Source organism: Pristiophorus japonicus, unplaced genomic scaffold, assembly GCF_044704955.1.
Source record: "Pristiophorus japonicus isolate sPriJap1 unplaced genomic scaffold, sPriJap1.hap1 HAP1_SCAFFOLD_226, whole genome shotgun sequence".
In the NCBI taxonomy this organism is placed as follows: domain Eukaryota; kingdom Metazoa; phylum Chordata; class Chondrichthyes; family Pristiophoridae; genus Pristiophorus; species Pristiophorus japonicus.
The window spans coordinates 747,605-770,245 of NW_027251973.1; the positions used below are offsets into that span (position 1 = coordinate 747,605).

Sequence of the window (22,641 nt, forward strand, 5' to 3'; positions counted from 1 at the left end):
TTTCACATTTTGTCATATATTATAAGGCTCAAGCATCACCAGACCACACAGCAATAATGCTGAGATATTATATGGCACTTTGTTACTGCTCTGTTAAACAAAATATAAGTTTTCAAAATTTTGAATATAAATGAAGTCATTTAAACCATAACTTTAGCTTTGCATGCCTTTGCTATTAACTTTTATTTTCTATTATCTATATTCTCTGTTTTATCATTTATTTTTACTCATTTCCAGAACATTGGATCTGGATTTGATAAAACTTTTAATCTGCCTGCACTCCCACTACCTATTTTCAAAGCCAGGACCATCTCAAAACGAAACAGTTGTTATGATCGACTGTGAACCGCTTTGAAAGTGTTTTTTCAGCCAGAGAAGAACCTCTAGTAAAGTTTAACTTGAGATTGTTAGCATGGCATATGGATTAAACTTTATATTCAATTCTTGGTCAACTAGAAAATGGAAACACAGGATGCAGTAAGTCATTGATTTTGTTCACCCAAGAGGATGTGTGAAATGAGTGATCACTTCCATTCAAGTTTGTTAAAATATTTCATATTATACACAAGAGTAGGTTTCAAACATTGGGGTAAGGGAGGCCTGGACCATTTTGTTGGACTGGCCCTTATTAAGATATATACGGCAAGTTGCATGTCCTGAATGAATGTCCTGATGCAGCTTACTGGCTCCGGGCCAGCGCAATACTGACCCAGGCTGGGAAGTAGTAGCCAACATTGCTCTGGTAGAGGTTGGAGGAGCACTCCTGCTCCTCATAGTCCCACAAAATATTTTTAGCACTTGCCTTTTCGAGCTTCTTCTGCTGTACTGGCAGGTTTCACCAAGCGTAGCATCCGCAGCAGATACTCCACCCTGTAGGCAGTTAAAATGGCATTGGGTCCTTTGTACATTATAGGACCCCACTTTACATAGATTCATGGGGCTCCGCCTAATTCAGGAATATGCCAGGGCCGCCTAATTGAAGCCCACCCAAGAAAAATGATTTGTGGAGGAGAATAAGGCAGTTAATTCCATCATCTCCATTTTATGTTTGCGACTTCCCTTTTTCCATCAGGTGGAGGGAGTTAAAATGCTTGTTGAAGCTTTTAAAATTAAAACAGGGGCTTATCAAAACAGTTTAAAAGCTGGTATTGGTGATGTCTCTCATCCATCTCCTGCAACACATGCAGGTGAGAGCAAAATGCAGAGGATGGGGCTGGATCTGGGAGGATGGGTGATTAGGGCTTGTAAGAAGCAGGGAGGGGGCTGGGGCTCAGGATGAAGGGAGTAGAATACCAGGCTTTGAGGCAAGGTGGTGGCCAACAGATCCACGAATTATGATTTTACTGGGAAATGGGTAGATAAATGGGGGAGTGGGGGCGGGGGCAGGGCGAGCGGCAAGATCGCATGCTGGCAGTGAGGCCCGGAGAGATTTTTGTTCTCTGACCTCATTTCCATAAGTTAGATCAGACTCCTGCCCAAACCCGCTGTAATTTAGTGCCTGGCTGTCAGGATTTTAGGCAGCACGAGGCCACTGCTGGAGACTTGACGGAACAGTGCCCAATAGTCACAAACGCGCATGATGATGAGGGGGGGAGGTATGGGGGGGCGGAGGGAGAGGTAGTGTTCGTGTGTCAGCAGTGGATGGAGAGCCTGGGACTGGGGAGGCGAGGCGAGGCCCAAGGTTACCCTGTTGGACCTTACCTGAGTCTCTTCTGGTCTTCGATTCAGCTCTCTGAGGGTTTAAAAGAGGCTTGCATTTATGTAGCGCCTTTCACGACCTCAGGATGTCGCAAAGCGCTTTACAACCAATGAAGTACTTTAGAAATGTTGGCACTGTGGTAAGATAGGAAATGCAGCAGCCAATTTGCACACAAGCAAGCTCCCACAAATAGCAATGTGATAATGACCAAATAATCTGTTTTAGTAATGTTGATTGAGAGATAAATATTGGCCAGGGATAACTGCCCTGCTCTTCGATATAGTGCAATGGGATTTTTTTTACGTCCACCTGAGACCAGACAGGACCTCGGTTTAATTTCACATCCGAAAGACAGCACCTCTGACAGTGCAGCACTCCCTCAGCATTGGAGTGTTAGCCTAGATTTTTGTGCTCCAGTCTCTGGAGTTGGACTTGACTCCACAACATTCTAACTTAAAGGTGAGGGTGCTACCAACTAAGCTATGGCTGACATGCTTGGCCTGGCAGGGAAGCCTGATCTGCATGTTTTAAGTTCCTCGCTGACTTCATGTGGGCTTCCTTGACACTTGCTATTTAAATTGCAGTTGGCCAGATGGGGCGGGAAGGCATTGGTTGAGTCTCCTGCTCCATTTTCCACTAGGCGGGAGGGTCAGAACTCAGATTTAGTGGTCATGTGGTACCGATTAATCAATTGGATCTCAAAAAAAGGTGATTTAAAAAAAATTATATTTTGAAAAAAATTAATGGGACGGTTCTTATGACTCACTCACATGCTGTCAGATTATTAGGTTAATACCTTGCAGTTCTACAGAAGGGAAGCAGCTCAAAGATTTTAATTTCACAACCCCAGAAGAAACTCACACTGTAAGCTTATATCAAGAAGGTAGACAGTAGATTTCCTCACACATATGTTATAAGAGACATTAGCTAAGCAGTTCTGAAGTGTTCAAGAGCATTAATTTCTTTGGGCATTCTGAAGCTCAATGCTAGTTCTTGGCACTGAGCGGAACCCCATCCTCCTTCATTTAAGGGCAGCTTTTCAGTTCTATTTCAGGTTAGTAAATGGTGCCAAGTAATAAAACATATTGCCATTTTAACATTACTTACTGGCTTGCTATTTATAGCAGCATTACAGCACTGCCACTTAAACAAATTATATGGCGAACAATGCTGTCTCACTCACGTTCATGTTTATTAGCCATTTCCTCCAAAACAAAACACACCTGGTATCCTCTTCTTGTTTCTGGTTTCAGAGAAAGAAAAAGGACATCTTGTTTGTTTGACCCAAGGACTAATTGTGTACTTTCTCATGGCTACTCCCAGAACAGAATTAGCAGAAGATTTTAAACCAGTCACTTGGCAGCCAAGGGATTCATAGAAATACATAGAAGTTACAACACGGAAACAAGCTATTTGGCCCAATCGATTCATGTCAGTGTTTGCATTCCACATGAACAATTAGTCCGAATTACATGTATCCACCCTATTTCCACATCCATTCATGCCCCCACCACCCAAAGGGAAATTCAAAGATATGGTGATGAGAATATAAAAGATTTAATTTTTAAAAAAGAGTTTATTTGCCTATTATGCGTCTTGTACTTTATTTTGGACCCATTGTTTTGTCATTCAATGTTTATTTGTTCAAATAAATTGTGTGTGTCCATGACATTTTACCTTGTGGAGTTTTCAAACATTGTGTACTTGGTACTTGCCTACAAAAAATTTAAGTAACTAAGGTGCATAGGAATGGAAGAAAAAAAAAAGTTGTTATATAATTTGCAACCATCATGGAATCTCTCAGTGAATATATGCAGGTAAAGCTTGCAACAAATTAAAATTCAGGAGACTATTGTATCCAACTGAGAAGCAGGACAACCAAACATCAGATTCAACACTGGGAATGCTTTTTCTTGTCAAATATTAATTTCTTTGTTTTGTTTTGTTGGGTTTATAATCCATCTTGTTGCAGCTACCAGTAAGGCTTTGAGTACCAAATGGAAGTGAATTGACTTGTTGATGGCTCACCTGTGATGATACAATATAGGCAGATTTGTAAATCCTGCAAACAGTATATTAAATAACTATTTTAAGAGCTTTTTTAATGCCACATTCTGTATTAATAATTAGTTGTGAATGCTAGATGTCAAGGATATGCATGTTATCAGCTGTAGCTCACAAATTGAAATAAAAAGACCAAAAACAAACGTTTAAAAAGTTAGATACTAAGGAGTGAAATCAGTCCTATAATGCCCAAATTTCATCAAGGAATGGAAAAAAACACCTTGAACACCATGTACAATACCAAGTAAAATGTTAATATATTTCAAAATGTTTCAATGCACTGAATCTGTAATCCTTTCGATTATAAATTGTGAAGTATTTCTTCACATTTTTTGCCATGCTATTGATGATTTTCAAAATCGAAAACAAAAAATAGAAAAACAATATTGAAAAGATGGTTCATGATATTTAAAGTAGAGACTTAAAGTCATACAAGTCCATGTTTTATGCATCACGGTTTGGCATTTTAATAATGGATTTTTGCTGTATAAGGACAATACATGTGTTTTACATTAACTGAAGTTGGTGGCACCACCACAGGAGGAACATTGGGTAATCATCACGTTTTCATGGTCTCTGAACAATAAATGTTATACTGCATTCTCACAAAAATTAAAAAAAGGTTGAACTTATTACAAGAAGATTTTGAACATATCACTTGCATGGAAATCTTCCCAACTACAGCAATACGGGCACCAGTACCCATGTTCACTTAGCCTACTGAAGCCCTACAGCATTTTACGAATAGATGTCCAGATTGAAGTCAAGTATAGTATGTTTTACCTTAATTTAAAACATAGTATGCCATGGCACTTTACTCATGAAACTTGCATTATAAACACTATTCTTCTTGTTTGACAAAGTTTTGTTCAGATTCTTACTTTGAAAGGGCTTACATATGACTTGTTTAATAATGTATTAGAATAGACTATTCCTATTTCAATGATGGCCTTACCTGTACTCCAAGTTTAATCAAGACGTGAGTTATAAATTTTAAATTATTGTAGTCTAATTTTCAAACCAAATTTGGCTGTGGAAATTAGGTTTGATTAGCATAATTTGTTAAATGTTACTGTACTCTGTTCATGTTTTGCACGGATTGGAATTATATTGTTCAAGTTAATGAAAATTTGTAAGTTTTGAATGACAACTTATTTCCTCTCCTACTTTGTACTTTGACCCATTAGATAGGCAAAGTAGAAAAGCATTAAAGGCCATTAAAGATATGTTTTCATATAAGAATGGATAAGGATAGGAAAATTATCCAAGAAGACAATCAAAAAAGAAACATACTTGAAATTTACTAAACACATTTTGACAATGCATCTAGAACTTGCCTTTTTCATATTTTCACGAGTTCATTTCATGTTCCACTGCCGTACTGAAATTCAAGGGTGTATGAAGCACAGTTGCCAAAATTATTCAATTTATTTCTGGGATACTGCATGCTGGGAAAAGAAAATGTCCAGGAATTGTTTTTATATTAAAAGTAAACACACTTTCTTTAAATTTGGGGATAAAAGTTAGGACACAAGATAAATGCCACAAACAAGTTGGGCCCAGTGGAGGGCAAAAAAAGTTAGTTGGCAAATATGCAGAAGTGGTAAACCTAAAAACAAGAATACCAGTCTGCTCAATAAATAAAAAAAGAGAGACAAATATCTATTTCAAAACAGTAACAATTAAACCTAAGGAACTCCGAGAATCATGAAAAACAGAACCAATATTTGCCTATGCTTTGAAAGAAAATTATACAATGCATAGTTTCTTTTTTAATCGAGTAAGTATCATGGCAAATAGTAACAGACATGTCACACAATAATTGCTTCCATTAATGAATGAAATACTGTATAAAAGTCCAAAATACTTTTAAAAAACTGCCTTTTTAGAAAAAGACAAAAGTATAAAAATTGCTAAATTTACTTTCTTCATTCAATTCGATGCCTGTAACATTTAACCTAGAAAGGAGAATAGTCTTGTGGATACATTAAAGGAAGCCAACTCTCTGTAAACAATGCACAATGGCTCCATCCAAGTGACTTCATTATCTAAGTGAAAGAAACATTTGAATATTACGGCAAACGCTTGAACAGCAAGTACCAATCTAGTCTGGTACATCTTTTAACAACTTGATTTTGGGTATACTGTTTTGGGTACTTTTGGGGTCGGGGGGCGGGGGGGATGAGGAAAAGTCAGGGAAAGGCAGCAGCAGCCAAGTTCATGGCACCATGGGTGGCTCTGCTGCACAGGAGGGCAGGAAGAAGAGTGGGAGAGCTATAGTGGTCGAGGATTCTATTGTAAGGGGAATAGATAGACGTTTCTGCGGCCGCAATCGAGACTCCAGGATGGTATGTCGTCTCCCTGGTGCAAGGGTCAAGGACGTCTCGGAGCGGCTGCAGGACATTTTGGAGGGGGAGGGTGAACAGCCAGTTGTCGTGGTGCATATAAGTACCAACAATATAGGTAAAAAAATGGGACGAGGTCCTACAAGCTGAATTTAGGGAGCTAGGAGTTAAATTAAAAAGCAGGACTTCAGAGGTAGTAATCTCAGGATTGCTACCAGTGCCATGTGCTAGTCAGAGTAGGAATTGCAGGATAGCTAAGATGAATACGTGGCTTGAGGAGTGGTGCAGGAGCTTGTAGGACCTACTCCTGCACCTATTTTCTATGTTTCTATGAAAGGCTTTTGACAAGGTCCCACACAAGAGATTGGTGTGCAAAATTTAAGCACATGGTATTGGGGGTAATGTATTGACGTGGATAGAGAACTGGTTGGCAGACAAGGAAACAGAGAGTTGGGATAAATGGGTCCTTTTCAGAATGGCAGGCAGTGACTAGTGGAGTGCCAAAGGGCTCAGTGCTGGGACCCCAGCTATTTACAATATACATCAATGATTTAGATGAAGGAATTGAGAGTAATATCTCCAAGTTTGCAGATGACACTAAACTGGGTGGTGGTGTGAGCTGTGAGGAGGTTGCTAAGAGGCTGCAGGGTGACTTGGACAGGTTAGGTAAGTGGACAAATGCATGGCAGATGCAGTATAATGTAGATAAATGTGAGGTTATCCACTTTGGTGGCAAAAACACGAAGGCAGAATATTATCTGAATGGCGGAAGATTAGGAAAAGGGGAGGTGCAACAACACCTGGGTATCATGGTACATCAGTCATTGAAGGTTGGCATGCAGGTGAAGGCAGCAAATGGCATGTTGGCCTTCATAGCTAGGTGATTTGAGTATAGGAGCAAGGAGGTCTTGCTGCAGCTGTACATGGCCTTGGCTCAGTTTTGGTCTCCTAATCTGAGGAAGGACGTTCTTTCTATTGAGGGAGTGCAGCGAAGGTTCACCAGACTGATTCCCGGGATGGCAGGACTGACATATGAGGAGAGACTGGATCGACTGGAGTTTAGAAGAATGAGAGAGGATCTCATAGAAACATGTAAAATTCTGACGGGACTGGACAGATTAGATGCAGGAAGAATGTTCCCGATGTTGGGGGAGTCCAGAACCAGGGGTCACAGTCCAAGGATAAGGGGTAAGTCATTTAGGACCGAGATGAGGAGAAACTTCTTCACTCAGAGAGTGGTTAACCTGTAGAATTCTCTTCCGCAGAGAGTTGTTGATGCCAGTTTGTTAGATATATTCAAGTGGGAATTGGATATTGCCCTTACAGCTAAAGGGATCAAGGGGTATGGAGAGAAAGCTGGAAAGGGGCACTGAGGTGAATGATCAACCATGATCTTCTTGAATGGTGGTGCAGGCTCGAAGGGCCGAATGGCCTACTCTTGCACTTATTTGCTATGTTTCCCCATTAAGGGTTTTCACTGAACAAAAATATATTTCTTTCTTGTCTTTGTCTTTGTCCAGTATTACCTACACAATGTTAAACAAGTAGCGTTGCAAATGGAAATATATCTCGCGAATTTGAAGTTGGCAGCTCAATCTGAGGGATAGATTTTGATTATTGCACTTGTTAACTTCAGTGGCCCCATCATCTGCCTGAGGCTTGTTTCCAATTGGACGATGCTCAATTTGCACCCTGTTTCTTCTGGCCTCCAATGATCCCTGTAAAGACCACTGCTTAGGCCACGAAATAACTGGAACAATTAATTTATGCTGAATTACACAATGGGGTCCGAAAACAGCTGGTCGGCTGTCAATTAGCATATTCAAGGTCCGAATGCCATTTTAGGTAGGTGCCCATGTCACTTGAAAGTTGCCAGCTAGCACAATTCTGGATGGCGGTCGGGCGAGCGAGCGAGCGGAGGGGGGGGGGGGTGCGGGGGGCGCAAGGGAGGCCCGGCGAGCGCAGGGGAGGAGGGGGGGGGCGAGATGGCGAGGGCGGGCCGGGGGGGCGAGACGGCGAGGGCAGGCTGGGGGGGCGAGACGGCCAGGGCGGGCCAGGGCGGGCAAGAGGGGCGAGAGGGATCGGGCGGGAGACGACGAGGGCAGGCCGGGGAGGCGGGGGGAGACGTCGAGGGCGGGTGAGGGGGCGAGAGGCATCGGGCCGGCAAGGGGGCGAGAGACAGATCGGGCGGGCAAGGGGGCAAGAGACAGATCGGGCGGGCGAGGAGGCGAGAGACAGATCGAGCGGGCGAGGGGGCGAGAGGCATCGGGCAGGCGAGGGGGCGAGAGGCAGATTGGGCGGGCGAGAGGCATCGGGCGGCCGAGGGGGCGAGAGGCATCGGGCGGGCAAGGGGGCGAGAGGCATCGGGCGGGCAAGGGGGCGAGAGACATCGGGCGGGCAAGTGGGCGTGATGGATCTGGCGGGCATCCTTTATGTTGTTTCTCTGGGTTTTCTGTTGAAGGTAGAGCAGGAGAATCCCCATGGAAATTACTGTCAAATACGTTATACTGTATTTATAAGGGTGACATGTTGGCAATAATCATGATCAACGCATTTTGTAAATTAGAGAATTTTACAATGTTTTCAAGCAAATACATAAATTAGTGCTGACATTAAAAGATCATGGAGTTTACTGAAGTAGTTTAATACAATTTAAATCTGCTGAGTTAAAAAAAAATGCCTGATGGATCATAACCTGCTTTTTAATGTCATACAGGTTGATACGAGCTATCAATGTGAAGTATATTTAATGTAGGGAGGGATTCCCATTGGCTTAAATTAGCAACCAATTGTGGCAATTTACACAGATATATCTTCTCTCCTTATTTCTTTCTACCCAGTCTTGCTCTTTTGATTTTCTATTTGAAGAAACCTTTGTAAGCAAAACTCTTCATTATTATATACATTAGTCTTACCTCGATGCAATTTTTCCAGTTTTCCTTACTCGGTTTATCCTCAAGAAGTTTTATTGCAAACTTGAGTGCTCGACCATACATTTTGTTCACTAGTGCATGCTTGTATGCAAAAGGTAAAACCTATTAAGACGAATGACAGAAAAATAGCAAATATATGTATTGTAACATAAGAAATAGAATTAAGCAATAATGTGCCAGCCTTAATTTTCTACACAACTTTTGGGCAAGCACTTTATTATTATCTCTTCATTCATTTTATGTTTTATGGACTTACTAAAGTTGGACTAAAACTCATTTGAACATTGAAGTGTTGAGTCTTTTGAAGCGCTGGTAAAACAGAAACTCTGCTGGGGCTGGGTGAAAACCCATGGTGGCGGTGGCAGGGGTGGGAATGCAATCGGATTCCCCAGTCTGACTTTCCACTAATATACCACCTGATTAAGGGCAGCGTAACAGAGGAAAATCCTGCCCTTATTATCACCAGACAATTCAATCCATAACAGCATCACAGCAAAGCCCAGTCTTGTCCTCAGCTGACATCCATTCATACATATTTTTCCAGGAGGAGTTACTGGATAGTAAAATCCTTTGGATGATTTTTCTCTTCCCTGGTCTTAGGGTGGCTTGTGAAGCTATCTGTAGTGCCCAATTGTTGCATGGCTAAGATCAGATAGCTCAGCAGAGTCCAGAAATTAAACCTGGAACTTTTTGTTCTGTAGCTCAGCTACTCGCTGCTTCAACCAACTAAGCTGCTAGGTAGCCAGGAAAGAAGCTTTGAAAGAAATTGGTCAAAGATCAAAACATCTAAAATGACAATTACTATTTATTGCTGTTACTATTTACTGCAAAATTGCATTCATTTAGAGAAGAAAAGAAGCAAACAACAAAAATTCAAAACAACCTTTTTCTGATGTGTATGGACAACAATCATAATTACGGCTGACAATACAAGAAAAAAAAACTGTGGGCATGGTTCCCAACAAGGTCATATGTGCAATGGGGAAATCATAGAATGGTTACAGCACACAAGGAGGCCATTCGGCCCATCGAGCCCGTGCCGGCTCACTGCAAGAGCACGTCAGCTAGTCCCACTCCCCCGTCATTTCCCCGTAGTTCTGCAATTTCTTTCCCTTCCAATTCCCTTTTCAAAACCTCAATTGAGTCTGCCTTCACCACTCTCTCAGGTAGTGCATTCCAGATCATAACCACTCGCTGCATTAAAACATTTTTCCTCATGTTGCTTTTGATTCTTTTGCCAATCACATTAAATCTGTGTCCTGTAGTTCTCAACCCCTCTGCCAATGGGAACAGTTTCTCTCTATCTACTCTGTCCACATCCCTCATGAGTTTGAACATCTCTATCAAATCTCCTCTCAAACTTCTCTGCGATAAGGAGAACAACCCCAGCTTCTACAGTCTATCCCTGTATGAAGTCCCTCATCCCTGGAACCATTCTTGTAAATCTTTTCTGCACCCTCTCTAAGGCCTTCACATCCTTCTTATAGTGCGCTGTCCAGAATTGGATAATACTCCAGTTGAGGCTGATCCAGTGTTTTATAGAAGTTCATCATAACTTCCTTGCTTTTGTACTCTATGCCTCTATTTATGAAGCGTACGCTCCCATATGCTTTCTTTTAAACTGCTTTCTCAACCTGTGGAGTGGGGGGAAATAAATATCAAAACAGCAGCACAATGACAATTTGATTTTTTATAAACGGGATAGGGTTTCGAGCTGAATGACAACAATAATAATGAGGAGATTGAACAGATGAAGAAATGTGAAATGCTTTTAAAAAAAACCCAATGAATTTTGTGTACACTGGAGCATAAAGAAGTGATAGTACAGGGTGGCTGGATATTTGTTATAAACCCAGAGATCCCCAAAGTGTTGAGTTGCTGCTCTCAGTTGAAATCAATGGGCAAACACCAAGCAGTGGTCTGGCACTTTACCCACAGGAAGGCTTGTTCTCCCAAAAGTAATTGATCAAAATCAAGTTTACCTTAGCATCAGTAAGTTCGGCCCACTTAAGTATCTCCCAGAAGATTTCAGTTAAGCTTTTGAAACTGTCTTTGGGATCATCTTCTGTACTGTCTATTTCTTCTGAGGCGGTACCATCCTGTGTTTGAAATTGAAGAAGCATATCTGCCAATGCACAGCCCTTTCAGCACAAGGCATCAATCAGGGAGGATTTCTGTCTTTCCATCTCACTGAGCATAGGAACAAAAATAAAGATCATCAAAAAAATGTTTTCAACATAGCAAGAAATCATACACTTTAAAGACAGTTATTAAAAAACATTATCCTGGAATACAAATCTTTAAGTTACTTAGAAAAATGAGTTTGTTGAAGTAGGTCAAAAATTTTAAGGACTTACTCAACAAAGGTGTCAGAAGTTATTTGGTTGTCTGTGCAGTAACTAATAAAATCTTTGAATGTTTGGTTTCAGCAAACTTAGCCATTTCTTTGGTTCATTTATTTCCCAAAATGTAGATATAACAAAAATGCAATGTTTTAAATTATGCAGATAGCCTCATTTAAAAGCTGTTTTATTTTTACATGCCCACTGTCATCATTTGATTAAACAAAATAAACTGAAATAGAAGTAATTTATTTTAATGCTTGAAGCCATGGATCAATGTCAGATGCAGCAGTAGTCAGTTAATACAATTTATAAAACATTATAAGTGATTACTATAACTAGCTAAAGTTGGTCAGAGAAGTAAAAGACTGGAGTTGCCCAGATAATCAATGTATCATTTTCCAGAATGTCTTGTGTAGATCAAAAATTAAAATGTTATGCACCTTTTTGACAGTAGCTGCTTCAGGTCTGGGATCAGTCTTCATAGCTAGATGAATTGCTAATGCAGTTTGATCGATACGAGATATGACATCATCTGCTGCTCCACTATGTCATCCCGTCTTTTAATTCGCTCCTAAATGAGGGAGATCAGAATTCCTGCAGTAGTAGTAATAATAACAAGCAGTTACATAGCATCATGAAAATGCAAAATGCCCCAAGACTTGTTATTGGCGCGGGGGTGCGGGGGGAGGGGGGGGGGAGAAAAAAAGGAACAGAAGCTGAGCCACGGTGGAAGAGTTGAGTTAGAGGTGATTGCAAGTTTAGTTGAAAAGATGGGTATTGAGAAAGTCTTTAAAAAGGTGGAGAGAGAAGTGGAGAGGTTCAGAAAGAGATTTCCAGAGAGTGGGAGCAAGACAACTGAAGGCTCTCATAACAATAGCAGAGGGGGGGATGCACAGAAGGAGGACTGGAGGACATGGGGTTGAACGCAAGACTGGAGGAAACTGCAGAGTTAGAGTGGGGAGACAGGTTTGAACAGAAGGGTGAGAATTTTCAATTCAATGTGTTAGGGGACAGGGAAACATTGATCAATGTGGATGGGAGTGATGGGCAACTGGGTCGCAGTGGGAGGCAGGATATGGGCAGCGGCATTTGTAGAGCATGCAAAGTTAGCAAGGAGGATATTGGAGAAATTGGAGGAGAAATTGGCTACCACCGTAAACAGACGTGGGGATTGCGGAATGTGCCTGTTCATTGACTGCACGCATCAATAGGGGGCTCGATATCGCGAGTGGCTAGGGCTACGTTATGGCAGCCTGCACCTCTTAAAGGGGAGGTGCATTGTAGCTGCAAGAAGTGGTGGAAGTTTTTTTCGAAAGTCATTCTGGGCTGTGATACTTTGAGGAATGGCTGAACATGCGAAAGAGCGAACACTAAGGTTTTTGGTCGATTCCCTGGATATCTTGGTGCAAGATATGGAAAGGAGATACAAACTGTATCCGCAGGGTAGGGGGTGAGAGAGGGGAAGGAGGCCCTCCAGACATGTTCAGGAGGCAGTGGGATCAAATAGCGATGGAGGTCGATGTCAGGAGTGTTGCTCCAAGAACATGGATGCAGTGCAGGAAGAAGTTTAAAGGTCTGAATTGAGTTGTCAAGGTGAGTGAGTTCATCTTTAAATGCTGCATCCTACCAACTGCACAATTAGCCTCACCCACTGCTTAATTCTCTACACCCCCATCACCCAACTACAAGCAATCTCCATCAATCAGTACTCAACCCTTTAGTTCTTTACCTCACCCTCACACACTTAGCATTATAGCAAGCCTTGTACCCACAACTCACAGACACTGGCAGCTATTCAACCATGACAGCCATAGCACCCAAACATATTGGAGGACACTCACTGACACACTTCTTTTTTTCTTGCAGGAAAGGATCTTCCTGCACTGCATCTATGTTCTTGGAACAACACTCCTGACATTGAAGAACTGGGAGGATGTATCTGCATGTTTTAACCCACCTGGAGGAAACAGTGCTGGCCATCGTGGAAGAGGCATCACTGAGCGGGGCTGAAGCAATCTATTATGAGGATATCAGCATATCTAATCCTCCTTCCCCCTTATCTCAAAGTCTTCTGGCTCACAAGCTGCAGATGGTGTAAGCACACAGTTCTTACTTTGTCTTCTCCCCTCACCACAACACAACCCTTGTCCCTTTTTCATTTCAGAAAACCAAGAACTGGAGCCTTCTCAGGCATTGTAGAAAGAGATACACTCACATACGATAAATGAGACAGGTAAAGATCCTCTGGTCCTTCGACCCTGCCCCACACAACTGTGATACCTTGTATATCACAATATATACACTTCATTCGATCTTACATTCGCAGCCATCAGCTCAGACACCGATACTGTGCGCCTTTTAGAGGCTAAGATAGAGGAGGGATCTGCATGTGGTGAGACACTAGACACAATTATGCAGGAACAAGGGCTGGGGCGGGTGGAGGGGAGGGGAGGGGGGGAAAGTATAGCACAGGTGGGGGGCAAGGTCACACACTCGATCTGCTACAGAAGTTCAAGCCACCCACGACTCCGAGGGACTGCCTATGATGATGACAGAAGAAGTCAGATGAGGACATCAATCAGAAGGCGGTTGATGGTTGTACATAACCAAATGCTAAATGCACTGCCTGCGCTAAATATCAAAAAGCATGGAGCAGTCCTGCATCAACCTGGCACAGGGCTTTGCACAGAGCTTGGAGCCTATCTTTTCTAACATGAAACAGGTGGTTATCTCTATCAGCACACCTGTGCAACCAACGATGCCACAGCTTCCATTGTGGCACATATAGCTTGCATCAAAGGTCGGAGTGCTCCAATGGAAGCTCAGACTACTGCCCTACAAACTCAGACTGCTGGCATCATGGCTCTGGATACCACTGTTCAAAGGGGCTTCCAGGGCACCACAGCAGTCCATCAATCAATAACATTGCTGAGGCGCCGCCCGGGAGAGTGGCAGTGGCTCCATGGAGCAGGAACCTGCTGCCCTCTCTCAGGATGACAGTATTTCTGCTCTCACCCCTGCCACTCCACCAGTGCCCTTGATGTAGCCTGTCAGCAAGTAAGCTCAGACTGCTGCAGCCCTGGGTGAGATGGTGCAGTTCGAAGCTGAGTCTTCTCAGCCCAGAACTGCTTGAGGTCGCCCTCCAAGGCCATCTGCAGTCTCCTCAATTGGAGGTCAGCAGCCTTCCACCACCCATGTTGCAGCCACTGGGGAAGCAGCTTGTAGGAGCACTAGGAGAGGCAGAGACAGGCACAAAGGGAATGCACAAGGGTGATTAGTTTATTTTTGTATGTATTGTGTCATGTATAAATTTATAAAACTGAATTGGAATGTGCATTTTTTGGTGGTTTTGCTTTGTGTGGTGTTGGAAAGAGAACAATTTGATGGTCAGTGATAGAGGAAAGGATAGGGCAAATAGACTGGCTGAGATTACTGGTATCGCTCATGAATTAATTGATCGCGTAGAGCCCAGACAGAAAGGGGCGGTCTATGTTGTATTCTTCCTTCCTCTTCCTGTTCCTCCACTTTCTGTTGCACTTCCTCCTCCTCTTCAGCTTCTAGTCTGATAGGTGGTGCTAAAGGCTGTTCTCTCATAATGGTGAGGTTGTGCAGCATACTATCACAAATCTTGATACCGCTCAGGTGAGTACTGCAGGGCTTCTCCAGAGCCATCCAGGCAGCGGAAGCATTGCTTGAAGATGCCGATTGTGTGCTCCATAATGTTCCTTGTGGTTGCGTGTCTTTTATTGTAGGCCTGCTGTGCAGGTGGCATAGCGGACTGCTGCAGAATGAAGGGATCGTGACTACTGCCAGCATTTCAGGCATTACCTGAATGGTCACACACCAGCTGCACATTGAGGGACTGGAATCCCTTTCGGTTCACGTCAATGGCCAAGTTGACATTAAGCGCATGCAAGGCAATGTGCATCCAGTCAATGGCACCCTGCGCCATGGGGAACCCTGCAAACCCTCGTGTTCGTCTCTGGCAAGAGGGAATGAGATGAAGCTGTCTTTCTATGTATAGAGAGCCTCAGTCACCTTCATTATGCAGCTGTGCACTGCAAACTGCGGGATGTTACTTCCAGCAGCAACTTGAAGGGAGCCAGACGCATAAAAGTGAAGAGCCGCAGTTACCTTGACAGCCACTGGCAACGTAGTCCTTGCCCTACTTTGAAGGCTGCAGAAGTTGACAATTTTTTACCCTGTGCCTTCAGATAATGCGCTCCTTGTGTGTTACATTAGTGACATTTTTAAATGTCATCATGAAGTAGTGAGTAGATTCGGAAAAAAAAAGGTGGATCCTCAGGTGACTCCAGAGGAGACTAAGCAGAGGTTATATGGCTTAGAGTGACATTAGAGAGTGCCTTTAATCACTAGCATTGAGGAAAGCTAAATTTAGTACAATATTGTATATAAATTGAGAACATAAATAGTGCGGGAGACCGAGATAGTGGACCTGGAAGGAGTCAGCAGCAGAGGCGGCAGCAGAAGATAAAGAGCGGAGGAGGCCGAGACAAAGGACTGAGAAGGAGTTAGCAGCACCGGAAGCAGCAATACAAATACGGAAAATTCCAAAAGCACAGCAAAATCAAGGAGTGACATCACAGATCAGCAGTTAGGTGACTAGTGCATGAGTAGTAGCACATCTCTCTAACTTAATTAGACAAACTAATTAATATAACTATAAATAATCATTCGAATACTTTAACTAAGAGAGCGAGACAAGCGGCTGGAGATAAAGGTAAGCCCGACTTTTAAGACTCTTGGGGGAAACAATTCTGCTGCGCCCTGTTAGGGGGCGGTAACAACCGGGAGGCGAGACATTTGCGCTAGGCACGGAAGTCCCGCCCCGCTCACTAAACCCGGGTTACCGCCCCCAAAAGGAAGTGGAGCGCAAAATAACAGACTCCACTTCTTTTCTGGAGCGATAGTGGGGCGGATGGGTCGTGAGCGGGGCACAGCGCTACGCACTGCAGGAGGTCCTACCTGGACCACCAATGAGTGGGGGTGCCATGCCGATTGCGGCACGGACCCCGTATTCAAAGCGCCAACTGATCAGCGCTCGGCAAAACTGGCAGAATTTTTTTTTAAATGGCCCACACGTCCCTTTTAAGTTAACGCGAGTGGCTGGCCATCCTGTACACAACCCCTGATGCGGTCGCTGGCATCGCCTGGTGCAGCTTCAGGGATCGATAGCTAATTTAAGGTCTGGGATGTTACGCACAGTGATGTTGTTGTCTTCGCAGGTGCAGCGGAGCGGGGCGCTATGGTTACTCCCGCGGAATTTAGCGGGTGTCGTTAGCGGTGCCGCGCCCGGGCGAAAAGTAGTTTGCGTCCCTGGGGTGCTAACGGGAGGCGCAAACGAATTTCTAGGCCTTAGTCTTAAGTTTATTTCTGCAAGTTAGTTAAATTCAAATAAATAAAGGCATGGCAGGGCACCTCAGTCCTGTGGAATGCACATCCTGTGCCATGTGGGAACTCCAGGATGCTTAACATGTCCTGGACAACCATGTGTGCAGGAAGTGTCGTCTGCTGGAGAGCAGCAGCTGGCATCACTGCAGTGCATCCTGAGTGAGGCTGAGAGCGACGTGAATAGCATGTTTCAGGAGGTGGTAACCCCACAGCGCAAGAGTGTGCAGGCAGAGAGGGAATGGATGACCGGCGGACAGAAAAGGGGGACCAGGCAGGAGTCCCCCTAGTGCATCTCACTCTCTAACCAATAGTGAGGGCGATGGTTCCTCTGCACAGTACAGCCAGAGCCAAGTCCATAGCACCACCGGTAGCTCAGCTGCACGACGGGTGATGGGTGAGGAGGAAGATCGGGAAAGCAACAGTGATAGAGGATTCGATAGTTAGGGGAACAGACAGGCATTTCTGCAGCTGCAAATGAGAAGCAACATAAACTGAAGGGTACAAGCCTAAAGGGGGTGCATGAACAGAGAAACCTAGGGGTATAGGTGCACAAATCATTGAAGGTGGCAGGGCAGGCTAAGAAAGCAGATACAAAAGCATATGGGATCCTGGGTTTCATAAATAGAGGCATAGAGTACAAACGCAAGGAGGTTATGAAGAACCTTTATAAAACACTAGTCCAGCCTCAACTGGAGTATTGTGTTTAATTCTGGGCACCGCACTTTAGACAGGATGTGAAGGCCTTAGAGAGGGTGCAGAAAAGATTTACGAGAATGCTTCCAGGGATGAGGGACTTCAGTTACGTGGATAGACTAGAGAAGCTGGGGTTGTTCTCCTTAGAACAGAGAAGGTTGAGAGGAGATTTGATAGAGGTGTTCAAAATCATGATTGGTCTAGAGAGAGTAGAGGGAAACTGTTCCCATTGGCAGAAAGGTCGAGAACCAAAGGACACAGATTTAAGGAGATTGGCAAAAGAACCAAAAGCGACATGAGGAAAAAAAATTTTACGCAGCGAGTGTTTAAGTTCTGGAATGCACTGCCTGAAAGGGTGCTGAAGGCAGATTCAATCGTGGTTCTCAAAAGGGAATTGGATAAGTACCTGAAGGAAAAGAATTGCAGGGCTACAGGGAAAGGACAGGGGAATGGAACTAGCTGAAGTGCTCTTGCAGTGAGCCGGCATGGGCTCGATGGGCCGAATGGCCTCCCACTTTGCTGTAACCATTCTATGATCCTACATGTACATTGATAAACTTTCAGAGGAATCTTACCTTTTTAATGTCCAATTGATGCAGTCGTGCAACATACAGAGGAAGATGGGTTGGATAAGACTCTTTCAATTCTTCATAGAATGCATTCATGTCCAACCTGCAGAAAAAGAAAATCCTTCTGATATGGATTTACTGAAGACAAATTTCGAAGATTATTCCATGCAATCTTATTGCAGTAACAAGACTACATAAATTAATAGACTTCTAGAAACTATCAGTGCAGTTCATTGAAGTATTACAATCTTCACACAATAGCTTCGTTAGACAGGCACTGGAAGTGGCACTGAGTAGATATAGAATGATTCTCTACAAGGAAGGAAAACAGATTGTGACATCAAGTTATTCACAGACATTTCCTCATGATCAAGGAATTGATGGAGACTATGATACACCTGAGGGGGAAGGGCTGTCATGGAGTTAACATGCATGATTTAAAGGAGGAAAAAGTCCTTTGTGCTTGTTGCCTCAACATTGAAAATAGACCTGAATTCTCTTCTTTGTTTAAGCAGTCATAATTGTATTGTGCGGTTCTGATTATTAATATAATAAAACTTACAAATTAAAAGCAACTGAACTCAAGACAAATACTCTTAATGTAACAGTTTTAAAAGATGTCTCATGGCACTTGAAATTATGGACACTGATGATATTTGACTAGTCTGAGCAAGTCATTTGAGAATCAGGTGCATCTCTTTTGGGTTGGAAGCAGCAGTGTTAAATCTAGCCACGTTAAACAATTCAATGGATGGTTAACATTATAACCAGGGAATATGAAGAGGGCATCCCACCACATTATATCGGTCTTGACGTGTACAAACATGCACAACTAGGCCAAGAATGTGCCTCCTGCAAATCATGAGTTGACAACATACACAACTACTGTATATAAATAAGAAAACCAGTGTACTATTTTCTTCTGCAAAAAATGTGTTTATACATTAACTATTATAGGTTTTACCCATTTTCCGGTTTTACTTTGTAATCTATTTATTTCTAATAATTGGCCTCTTGTATTAAATTTATATCCATCTATTTAAACCTTTTTTTTCAATTTTAGCATTATCATTTTTCTGCCAGTAGATGTTAACCTTTTGGCAGGTATTATAAAATACTGAGTGTAAAATATGTTGACATTTTTCTTCATCTTGACTGTTATATCCAATATTAGTTACCAGGAAAATCAAACAGGAGAACCTCAAAGGATTTCTAGTTTCAGACTTCGAGATCTAATCATGTAAACACGTGAGTTACAGGGTCAGCAGTTCCATTGGAAATGTTTATTTCACAAGGAGTGCAGGCAAGCTGGTTATAAAAGTGTTTCATAAGAGAACATTAAACTGGATGTACTGTTTCCTGAATGAGTGCCACATTATCTACCTTTTAAAGCCATTAACATAAATATAAAAAAAAATATATAACAGGACTCTCCACAGCGATTTAGTAAAATTCTGTCGATGAGGACAGTCCTTTACATTTTTTCTAACGTCCCATGGTTTCCCCATCTTGCTTTACCATCAGATATCTTGAGTCTAAATATGAAGATAATTAATTGGAACCAGCATAAAAACATAGAAAATAGGTGCAGGAGTAGACCATTCGGCCCTTCAAACCTGCACCACCATTCAATACGATCATGGCTGATCATGCAACTTCAGTACCCCATTCCTGCTTTCTCTCCACACCCCTTCATCCCTTTAGCCACATCTAACTCCCTTTTGAATATATCTAACAAACTTGCCTCAACAACTTTCTATGGGAGAGAATTTCACAGGTTCACAATTCTCTGAGTGAAGAAGTTTCTCCTCATCTCGGTCCGACATGGCTTACCCGTTATCCTTAGACTGTGACCCCTGGTCCCCTGGTTCTGGACTTCCCCAACATCGGGAACATTCTTCCTGCATCTAACTTGTCCAATCCCGTCAGAATTTTATATGTTTCTATGAGATCCCCTCTCATTCTTCTAAATTCCAGTGAATATAAGCCGAGTCGATCCAGCCTTTCTTCATATGTCAGTCCTGCCATCCCGGGAATCAGTCTGGTGAACCTTCGCTGTACTCCCTCAATAGCAAGAACGTCCTTCCGCAGATTAGGAGGCCGAAACTGTACACAATATTCAAGGTGTGGCCTCACCAAACCCTGTACAACTGCAGTAAGACCTCCCTGCTCTGAAACTCAAATCCTCTCGCTATGAAGGCCAACATGCCATTTGCCTTCTTCACCGCCTGATGTACCTGCATGCCAACCTTCAATGACTGATGTACCATGACACCCAGGTCTTGTTGCACCTCCCCTTTTCCTAATCTGTCAGCATTTAGATAATATTCTGCCTTCCTGTTTTTTGCTACCAAAGTGGATAACCTCACAATTATCTACATTATACTGCATCTGCCATGCATTTGCCCACTCATCTAACCTGTCCAAGTCACCCTGCAGTCTCTTAGCATCCTCCTCACAGCTCACACTGCCACCCAGCATAGTGTCATCTGCAAACTTGGAGATATTACATTCAATTCCTTCGTCTAAATCATTAATGTATATTGTAAATAGCTGGGGTCCCAGCACTGAACTTTACGGTACCCCACTAGTCACTGCCTGCCATTCTGAAAAGGTCCCGTTTATTCCAACAGCACAAAAAAGATAAGCAAGCCAAGGAAATATACAAACATTTGGATAAACACATAGCATATATGATGTTCCAGTGAAAGAAAGAAAATTGATGAGCAATGAAAACAAGCATTGGCTGATATCTCCCATAACTTTAAAAACATTAACACTACAAGCAGATTACTAGTTACTAGATTGGCAGATCTTCCTGCAGGGAAAGACACTTTACAAAATGAAATGCCTTTCAGAATATACTGGTGCAGGGTTGGGCAACACGATAGTTGGGCAGGATTTCAACTATGCCTTCATGTGGAGACACAGAATAAAGCCCAGACATTTTCTCCACAAATAGGAAGAGTAAATCGGAGGAAAAATCAAAACTAGGCCACTTATGTGCATCTACTGCTAGAATCCCACTGGCAAAGGCCGGAGAGAGGGTTGACAACTTTCCTACTACTCATCCAGTTGAAGATGGTGTGCGGCACAGAAAACCAGGGAGGCAGAGAGAGTTGAGAAAAGGAGAAATATATTCGTGGGTCCATATTAAATATGTAGATGAACTATTTAATAAAAGGGTTAAAAATAATAAAATGTTTTTAAAAGATGTATGGAAATTAGGAAAGGAACAAATTTAGGAATATATGTGAAAGTAAAATCAACTAAGGTCCAGGATATAAAGAATAAATTGGAAAATCAAATTACAATGGACATTAGGGAAACAGATATATTCTGGAACAATATTCATAATCATACAAATTGTTAAAAACATGCATTTCATAATTTCAAAACACCTGAAATGATTTAAGAGACTAATATTATTTCTTCAAAACAGCTTTCACCATGAAAAATGACTTATTTTAATGGCTTGAATTTTAAATGGAGTATAAATGTTAAGAATAGTGAATGCTCTCTTGGCATTAAAATTTATGGAGGTTTAATCTCTCAGTCGGCTTCACTGGACTACCCACATCTTGGAATGAACAAATACATACTTGGCCATCCACTATATCTTCAGGTCTCTTACAGCATCAGCAAATTCATCTTCACATCCTTCTCTTTATCCACATCTTTCTCTTTGTTTCCATTCTTTTGCTTATTTGGAGATGGTATAAGATGATATTGCGCAGATATCATATCCTGTTATAAAACAAGAGAAAAAAAAATAAATTAACAAAAATCTGGATTATATTATTCCATTGATGTGAAGAAACAGAAAGGAATGTTCATCCTCAGTATTCACACTTCTTATGGCTTAATAACATTTACAAGCCTAGCACAGTATTTTTAAAACCGGATTTAAAAAAAAATATTTCAATATTTTTATTTGATCCTATCACACAGCTTGCAGTAATTTAAATGTGATGCCTGAGTGTTTTTGCTTCCAAAGTTATGAAGTGGATACTACTTTTTAAAATGAAACCAAAGTCATTAAATAAGATACTATAAAGAAAAACACGAGAAGCTAAAAGACAGGATTAGAGAAAGAAAAATCCTAACTGAAGGAGCCATATCCTTCCCCGTTTGCCTTTTAGTTTACTCCAATTTAGTTTATGGAATCTCTTTGCCCGATTATGCCTCAAATTTTAAATTCTCATCATTGTGTTTAAATCTCTGTGACCTTGCTCGTTCTTATTTCCTTCAGCTCTACAACACTCCCAAAACTCTCCATTCCTGAGATTCCGGACTTATGCATTCTTCTGACTGCGGCTTTTGGTGCATTCTCCTCCCTTCGCCCCACCACAGGTGGTTGTTTGTTCATCAACTTAAGTCCCACTCTCTGGAATTCCCTTCTTAAGCCTCTCCATCTCCCCTCTCTTTCCTTGAGCCTATCCCTAAAACTTACCCCATTTGACCATGCTTTTGGACATCTCTCCTAACACCTACTTCTCTGGCTCGGAAGCTGTGAAGCTCTGTGGGATGTTTTTCCATGTTAAAGACACTATATAACTGCAACTTATTGTCCTTGATTAG

General features: G+C 42.3%; 1 protein-coding gene across 7 annotated transcripts in view; it reads right to left on the reverse strand.

Moving 5' to 3' along the window:
• Nucleotides 1–21,804, reverse strand: part of LOC139245638 (tripeptidyl-peptidase 2-like) — a 75,150-nt gene extending 53,346 nt beyond the window's left edge. For 2 of the 7 annotated variants that reach the window (XM_070871214.1, XM_070871213.1), the window contains exons 1-7: nt 21,663–21,804; nt 18,067–18,163; nt 11,827–11,957; nt 11,024–11,231; nt 9,024–9,143; nt 5,101–5,211; nt 2,883–2,942 (exon numbers count right to left, since the gene is read on the reverse strand). In XM_070871214.1, the coding sequence (XP_070727315.1) occupies nt 5,191–5,211; nt 9,024–9,143; nt 11,024–11,164 (282 nt within the window). In that variant the 5' untranslated portion in view covers nt 11,165–11,231; nt 11,827–11,957; nt 18,067–18,163; nt 21,663–21,804 and the 3' untranslated portion in view covers nt 2,883–2,942; nt 5,101–5,190. Of the gene's footprint in view, nt 1–577; nt 871–2,882; nt 3,121–5,100; nt 5,212–9,023; nt 9,144–11,023; nt 11,232–11,826; nt 11,981–18,066; nt 18,164–21,662 lie in introns of those variants that run through there. The other 5 variants (XR_011590033.1, XM_070871215.1, XM_070871212.1 and 2 more) reach the window with 5 other exon arrangements.
• Between the last annotated feature and the right edge of the window lie 837 nt (nt 21,805–22,641).